The following is an 8,776-nucleotide window of genomic DNA, read 5'->3' on the forward strand; positions in this document are numbered from 1 at the left end:
TTTATATTCATCCTTGTATATCAATACATTTATGTACATAAGTAATGTTAAATGTATCCATGCACAAACATACGTTTGATATTAGTACCAGGGCAGGCACAGTAACTAAACTGAAATACATTTTACTTCGTGGAAGAAAACAATCTTAAGTTTATGAAAAAGTATAGGATTTTTATTTTACTTATTACAATGGGGGTAGGTATAGCACAACTTTTTAAAGTCGCTAGCTCCTTTACCTAAATACCAAATCTTCACCGTTTCAGTTAAAAGGTTGTTGCTTAACATATTTTAACACTAATAATTTTTTTCCATATCTAAAACTGTAGGGGTTTTGAAGAAAGACCGCATTGGAAAAGTAACCAAATCCTAGATAATACCACTATCGACCATAAACGCTGCAGCTATTTAAGTCATCTTTTATTTTCGAGATGATTTACAAACAGTAACCATCCGTATTTATGGTATTTGCAAAAAGAGGTTATAAATAATTTATAAAAAAAAGTATACCGCGTTTTTTAAATACAACTAATTACTTTCTGATACATTTTTACTTTATTATATATTTTTACTTCCTCCCTATATACCTGGTATTTTATTTAACAAGTAATTTAGTTTCTAAAATGCCTCTGCTGTTTTGGCACTTTCAAATAATACCTCCTTGAAAAGTGTTAATCAGAGCATGTAAACTTTTTTGTTTGCTTTTTAGTGGAAAAAGGAGTTTGAATATAAAGTTTGAAAGGCACTAAAATATCTAAAAATCTATTTTACAGCCATTATGGAATATTAAAAATATTCGTCAATGGAAACATTTTACGTTGAGATTTGTTTTTCTGGAATCTTTATAAATCTACCTGTACAATGTAATCAAACTAAAGCATAAATGACATTTTCGCACCTGTAAATGTTACATAAATGGTAGCTTTTATATCTTGGTTACCATTAGTCTATCATGCATTTTGAGTTTCACAGAACATCTTAAATGGGGAATTTTCCAAATTTAAAGTTTTCTGTAAAGGTTTATTGCATTACAAACTTCTGGTGGGAAACTATAGATATAGATGATTGCATATAGGCCCAATTGAAAGAAACCCCTTATATTTTTTAAATGCTTATAAAAAAGTGCAAATAAAATATAAAAAAGATTCTTACAAATGGAATAGAAGTTTGACAGAAATTGAATTTCTATAAAAACTCTAAACCAATCAAGAATATTATTTTGTGATTATCCTAACATGCTTTAATTTCAGAACGCTTTGTGATGGTAAATACCATTATGTCTTATTCCTCAAATCATAACAAAAACCTAATACAAAAGAAAAAAAAACACAAAAAAACAACTTAACAGTTTTTCTAAAACTTTACATAGCTCATGAAAACTATCATGCTCTTTTATGTTTTGGAAATGTATTAAACACCGTTATAAAATACTAAAGAACACAACAGGAAACAAATCAGATAACATACCTACCTATATCCTGTTTAATACCTCTAATGACAGAAAATCCCTCGCGCAAAACACCACCATCGAATGAAAAGAAAATACGCCAGATAGAATCGAATATTAATCAATTACACGATCGCACATCGGATTCAGGGAAGATGAGTTAATTCAAGGTGTTTATCGATCCTTTCTAATCTGACAAGAGTTGACGCGCGAAAGGACGGTGTTTACAGGAGCTAACGACGTCTAGATTGATAACAAAGGTAAATGATCGTGAAGTGTGTGAAGGCTTGGCATTACAGCACATCATGGCGACGATAAAGGTATGTTGGGTTTAAGCTGGATAATACCTAGGCTTACCGATGGATTGGAGGGTCGGTATTAGTTAGGCTTAGACACTTATATATTTAATGTTAAGTATGTTTCAAATCGACTTTATTTTAGAATTTGAATACGCTGAGTAAACTATTTTTTATATTCTGGAATCTGATCATTATTTTATTTTGAAAACAAATACTGCCATTAATCAAAAATAATATCAGGGTTTGTTTTGTATGATTATAATGGATTGTGTAGATTAACTAAATTTCAAATGTACAAAATTTTTGGGTAACTGGGCTGATTAATTAATTGTAGTAGATATTTTCATATTTAATAATTAAACTTCAAAGATCCAGGTTTTGTATTTTTAGTCAATTAAATGAATTAAATCTTATTCCGTATTAAAATTTCGATTTATTATCATAATTGAAAACAGTATTTTCCTTTGATAAACAATCCTACCTTAATTTTTAGGAGTATCCTGTTAATACATAGACATATAGATATACATTTCTTCAGATTTTTACCCTATAATAGTTTAAAATATAACATCCTTAACACTATTAAGGAGGTTGTCCAAATACTTGTCTGGGAATGGTCTGGGGTTTGTCTGGGGGGGGGGGGGTCGGGGATTGTGTTAACAAATTCTTTCAAAACTTCTTACGGGAACTATGTTAGTTTACAGATTTTCTTAAATAAAAAAAAACACATTTATTTATAAAGCTTTAAAAACCACAGCTGTTTGTTTATATTCCATCAGCAATGTAATTTAAACCATCCAATGGCATCCGTACCTGTCGTTTATGTAAAACTAAGTAGTCAATAAGTACTGTACAAAATGAACAGATTTATTCGTCACGTTGAGTAATATTTTACGGTTATGAGGTTTATGTACATTTTATTTTGATTTTGTGTTTACAAAATTCAAAAATTAAATGTAACGAGCTGTTGGCCCGTCCTACGTACGGGAATCGAGTAGTCAATTAAAACTGAATATGATTCAGAACAGCTAGTTTACTACTTGGTGGCCGATTCACACACACACACTGGCTTTGAGTACAGTAGTTACATACCACCTTCGACTGCATAGGCCTACTATCACTTACCGTACCTTATTTTACCACCTTGGCCATTGGGCTACATCCAAATTCACCAACATTTTTGGGGTCGTTTCTAATGTCCAAATTCACCAACTTTCTACCTGTAGCAGGTACGATATTTCTCTCGGCGGGCGGGGAAGGAATTCCGAATAGTTTTCCCTCGCCTGCTCCGTCTCGTCTCGGCGAGAGTGTACTGCTTAGCCCCAATAGTACTGTTTAAGCTGCGATTGTTTCAGGCAGCTTTAGGTTAGGTTAGGTTAGGTTAGGTCAGGTTAGGTTAGGTTAGGTTAGGTTAGGTTAGGTTTGGTTAGGTTAGGTTAGGTTAAGTTAGGTTAGGTTAGGTTACAGTACACTCTCGCCGAGACGAGACGGAGCAGGCGATGGCAAACTATTTGGAGAGAATTCCTTCCCCGCCCGCTGGGAGAAATATCGTACCTGCTAAAGGTAGGAAGTTGGTGAATTTGGACATTAGAAGCGACCCCAAAAATGTTGGTGAATTTGGACCTGGCCGGCCATTGAAACCTCTAAAATGATCCTGGACTCCCGTTCTCTTATATCCCCTGCCATTTCTAAGGAAGATACCAGTCTGAAGATGGCTTTCATTACTTGGTCTTCCAAGTGGTCGTCTACATTGTAGTACTCCTTGGAATACACTTTTAAAAGTTGAAGTATCTTCTCTCCGCCATGCAAAGCCTGCCCAGCCCATCCGAGATCCGAGCCTTTTGGAATGTACCCCTTTATCGAGTTTCTGAATCATACAGTACTACTGGGATAGTTATGATATAGTATGAATCGATTTTGGTTTCTACTGACACCCTGCAGCTTACTGGTCAGTTTTCTGGAGACCTACTACACCGGTTGACATTTTCATGTGTACTGTATGCAGTGATATTATATTCAAACATCTAGAAAAAGATGTATCAACACGTAAACCACTTATATCTTAAAGGTTAAGCACTTATACTGTACTTAGACGGATTGCATTTATGACAAAACTTGATTATACGTTTAAAATGTTTAGTTCAATATTACACAATCTCCTGATAACATAGATCTTTTACGGTAGGTAATAAACTACATTTTAAAGTGAAATAGTGTGTAGGCAAACTCTGGATCAATATTTTTGTATACAAACAACTTGTAACATAAACATTTCAATGAAAGTTAGAAACCAGCTGTTAGTTAAACCACCACTAAAACGACTTTAACTCGTCCGTCGGCTGCTAGACTTTTTGAAAATTAAAACCTAATTTCTAAAAAACTGGGACCCTAAACTAAAACTATGGCTTCGACATTCCCTAGTTCTCAAAATTATCTTTCTTTCAAAACAAAAATCATGAAAATCCGTCAAGTGGTTGATTCAGAATCGTGAAATAAAAACCCTGTTTTGTTTTAATATTATAGATTACTATGTTGATTGGTATTATTATCAACAGCTGTTAAATATTTTAATATTTTGCTTTCGCTTTCTTATGTATACAGTTTAGTTATTGTGGATTATGAGAATAATTTTAAACTTTCAGATCACATCTGTTTACACGCTATTTCAGATTTTGATTTTATTTTAGTACATTAAAAGAAATTAACATTGATCAAATAAGGTTTTGTAGTAGGGTTGATTATTTTCCAAAACACAACTTCTTAAAGAAAACAATTTTCTCTGTCAATTCCTCCCCCCTCCCTTGCTAAGCACGGGTACATTGGTGTTAACGGGTTGTATTACCATGATTAACTTTAAGAGAAAAAAAGAAAAATTGCTAAAACAAATTAAAAAATTGTTAACAACCATTTTTATATGTCGTATTCTTTTATTTTCTAGTCGTTCCTGTTGGGGCTGCTGGTAGTCCACCATACCCGATGGTCCTTGGCACAAACCCAGACTTCTGTCTCTATCTCTGCCAATGGACAGCGTCCCATCGCCTACAACATCGTCAGCGGGCCCGCGGACGCCACCGCTATCGCCGGGTCGTACGACAGGTTCGGGCAGTACCAACAAACAGCCAGCTACGTCCGACCTGGGGTAGGGAAACGAGACGTCCCCATTCCGGTCATACCGTTTAGACCTAGGACCAACGCATTCTCTTTCAGTACTTCTGAACCTGCACAAGGACCGTTTGGTGGTCAGGGAGAAGCCTTTGCCCCGCCACAAGGAGCATTTGCTCCCGCCAGTAACGCGGCTCCTTTTAATTTGTATGGTCTTCCTGAAAGCTCGTCTTCGGGTGATGATTTGTCGACTATTTATGTAGGCAATGCTCCTGCTCCTCAGCCGGTGTATGGACTTCCAGCTGCAGCACCACCTCCACCCCCACCACCACCCCCACCACCACCGCCACCACCACCTCCACCTCCTCGACCACCACCACCACCTCCGCCACAACCGGCTCCAGAGTATGGTCCTCCTGCTCCCTACTCTCCTCCGGCCTTTGCCCCACCACCTCCACCTCCACCACCTCCACCACCACCACCACCACCACCACCCCCTCCACCTCCACCTCCTCCACCAACACCACCACCACAACCGGCTCCAGAGTATGGTCCTCCTGCTCCCTACTCTCCTCCGGCCTTTGCCCCACCACCTCCACCACCTCCACCACCACCACCACCACCACCACCACCACCACCACCACCACCACCACCACCACCACCACCACCACCACCACCACCTCCTCCACCTCCTCCACCACCGCCACCACCACAACCGGCTCCAGAGTATGGTCCTCCTGCTCCCTACTCTCCTCCGGCTTTTGCCCCACCACCACCTCCACCTCCACCCCCACCTCCACCTCCACCCCCACCTCCACCTCCACCTCCTCCACCTCCTCCACCACCTCCGCCACCACCTCCGCCACCCCCACCTCCACCACAACCGGCTCCAGAGTATGGTCCTCCTGCTCCTTACTCTTCTCCGGCTTTTGCCCCACCACCTCCTCCACCACCACCGCCTCCACCACCGCCTCCTCCTCCACCTCCACCTCCTCCTCCACCACCAAGACCCCACAGCCAGTACGGAGTCCCTGATAGTTTTAGAGAAGAATTTTCTCCACCAGCTGGATCTAGTTTTGCAAACGCAATCTTCGTCCCCGCACCCAGCCAAGATGTGCAGCCTGAGGGGGAGTTCGCGCCCCCGGCTTCAGGATTTATTCCCCCTGAAGGTGCCCTTCTATCTCCTCCGGCAACTTTTGGAAACCAGATAGTACCCAGCCCAAGATATCCTTTAAGAAGATCGGGGTAGTAAACCCCACTGTTATGTTTGTAATTTGAACTTTGTACATTTTATACAATACATGTTGTTACGTAATATGTTTATTTTCATTTTTACCTGATCAGAAATAATAATCTGACATCTTTAAATATTTTTTTATATCACACAAAACTTAGAGCTAAATAGAATATTTGGCGTCATGTGTCCACCACACGGAATAATATAATACAAGTATAATAACACCATTCATTTTTATTTATAAATTAATCTATATGCAGAGATTTCCAGATAATTAACTTGATTTTCCACAATCACTAGAAAAAAACAATTTTATTAGATTTAGTATAACATTTAGTTTACATTATCGACGGATTGTGTTTTGTTTTACTTTTTGCAACTGCTATAAAAATATGAACTTAAAAAATGTTGACACATGTATTTTTTGGATGAATTGTTATGTTGTTATTACAGAATAATATTTTGTAGTATTTTACTATGATTGAGTATGCTTTTCTTTTGTGAGTAATTAAATAATTTTCTGCTCAGTATCGAATCTTTTTCTCTCCATTTTTGACTTTTAACAATTTTATTCCTAGATATGGTGAATAAAGACTCTGTATTGCAATATTTCAAGGTAAATACCACAAACATAGCTGAAAACCTTTTAGAACAATGATGTTAGGCATTTTCGTGAAAACACCAAGTCACTGTATAAAGAATCAGTTAACATATTTATTTAGAATCATGATGTACTGTATTATTAATCTAGCTGATGACACAATTTTTTCTCTGTTAATAAATGATTTTTTTACATGATTGAATCATTTTAGTTCACACATCCTCTAGAAATGTATTAAATAAAATGTTAAGTACCATAAACAGCACCAACACCATAGAAAATCTACTCTTTGTCATAGTATCAAGATCATCCTGGCAAAAAGAAACTCGCTGCAGTAAGTTTATTTTCACTTTTATGAATATTACTTGAGGGTTTTCAATATTGAGTTTCCTGGTCCACTTAAAACTTGTGCAGACAAATAATCTAGTTTGGATTGAAGTGAAAGGAGGTTCGCAAGTATTCATTGTGTATTGTGTGCTGATAATCTATTTTTGGCAAGTTCAAAGCTCTCTAAGAAAAACATGGTTCACCACACAGAGTAATAAAGGCCTGTAGAGATATTTTTTCAGGTATAACTTTTCAATTTGTCTGGTTGAATATTATTCCGTCTAAGTCCTAGACCTAGACCTAGACATGGTAGACTCAGAATGCCTTTGTAATGCACAACGGCTCCAGGGGTGGCTTCGACCATCGGCTGGTGAAAAATGCCATATTTTACACTTAAGCCGTTTTGCCGTCCAACTTAGTCGGCTGGAAAATTCCCTTCCTTATTACCTACGAGCCTTACTATAAAGTACATCCATCTAATGAAAAGTGTTATACCGTAAAAGTACGGAACACTGTATTTGGATAGCCAAAAAGATTTGCATTTTATGGTGACGAGAAGTTGGTGTGTTAAAAAAACAAAAAAACTAAAGTTTTATTGTATAAAACTCCTCTGTGGTAAAAAAAGAATATATATTATGTAAAGGGCTTTATAAACACTAAATGGGTTTAAAATAACAAAATTTATTTAAATATAAAGTATTAAGTAAATTCATTTGACATGGTAGTTGACATTTTTTGTGTTTTATACTGTTATAAAGCTATATACTTAGAAATAAAACACGATTACTTATGTTAGGACGATTCTCACTTACTAGGGGACCCATATGGGCAAACTGTCTATTTTAATAAGGCTTAAAGCTTGATTCCAAGGTAAAAATAACAATGCCCTTTAACTTTTCAAAAAACTAGATGTACCCCATAAAGGCTGAAGAGTTATTTACCTACCGCAATCAAGTTTCAATGATCCAAAAAGTAGCTTATTTAATAGTATATTTCATACCTAGGGGCGAAAATGAGGTTTTGCCGGCTCGAGATAGTTTTTAAGTTCGAGACGAAGTCGAGAACTTAAATCGATCGAGAGCTGCAAAACCATTTCGGTCCGTGGTACGAACGCTATTTTTCACCACACTATACCCTATTACCACTATTCACCACTATAATAATGCACACTGATAGTCAACACAACTACAACCTTAAAGGTTATGTGAAGAAATAATTTGAGGAATCAGCAAAAATAAAAATAAATAGTTGCTAGGCAACGGTGACAATAACATAATTTTATTGCAATGCTATGGATTTTGATTGTGTATTTAAAATGCATTCATGTTTTAAGTAAGTAAGCGGACAGCTGATTTTGCGGCCCCGGCCTGTAAAAACCTGCTCGGTCCCCAAATTACGATGACAGCTGGCATGGCCAGCAAAACGTAACTTTCAGCCACCAATTAACGTATGTAATACAGCCAAAAACATCATAGTGTGGTGAAAAATTTATTTTCATAAACTGTTTTGTCTGTCTCTTGTGTACAATCTAACTGTATTCAAGTGAAGGATCAGCTGTTGGATTACAATGAAGAAAGTTGGTCAGGAACAGTGAATCTTTTAAAGTAAATTCTAGAAATAATTTTAATGCAATGGGACAAAACCCTTAAGTAAATTATTGCCGTTTTCGTTACCATTAGCAGGTACGAAGCTTCATTTAAGGGCCATAAGCCTTAAAATGACACACAAATCGTAAAAATTGGTCCAGTGGGACAACTGAAAAAGAG

The 8,776-nt window shown here is 37.1% G+C and overlaps 1 protein-coding gene across 1 annotated transcript; it reads left to right on the top strand.

The window, feature by feature from the left end:
* Window positions 1-1,749: 1,749 nt before the first annotated feature.
* Window positions 1,750-6,094, top strand: LOC128985190 (uncharacterized). The gene is made up of 3 exons (XM_054404574.1): window positions 1,750-1,764; window positions 4,682-5,396; window positions 5,571-6,094. Exons 1-3 carry the CDS (start codon window positions 1,750-1,752, stop codon window positions 6,092-6,094), a joined length of 1,254 nt encoding a protein of 417 aa, XP_054260549.1.
* Window positions 6,095-8,776: the final 2,682 nt, after the last annotated feature.

The sequence above is a fragment of the Macrosteles quadrilineatus genome, unplaced genomic scaffold, assembly GCF_028750875.1.
Source record: "Macrosteles quadrilineatus isolate MER2022 unplaced genomic scaffold, UCM_ALF_1.0 Scaffold_2__2_contigs__length_208266976, whole genome shotgun sequence".
NCBI lineage: Eukaryota > Metazoa > Arthropoda > Insecta > Hemiptera > Cicadellidae > Macrosteles > Macrosteles quadrilineatus.

What these genes read in the sequence shown, in the direction of transcription:
- LOC128985190 (XM_054404574.1), top strand. An exon ending in ACAACCGGCTCCAGAGTATG is followed by an intron (nt 5,397 to 5,570) that starts GTCCTCCTGCTC and finishes AACCGGCTCCAG; the next exon opens with AGTATGGTCCTCCTGCTCCC.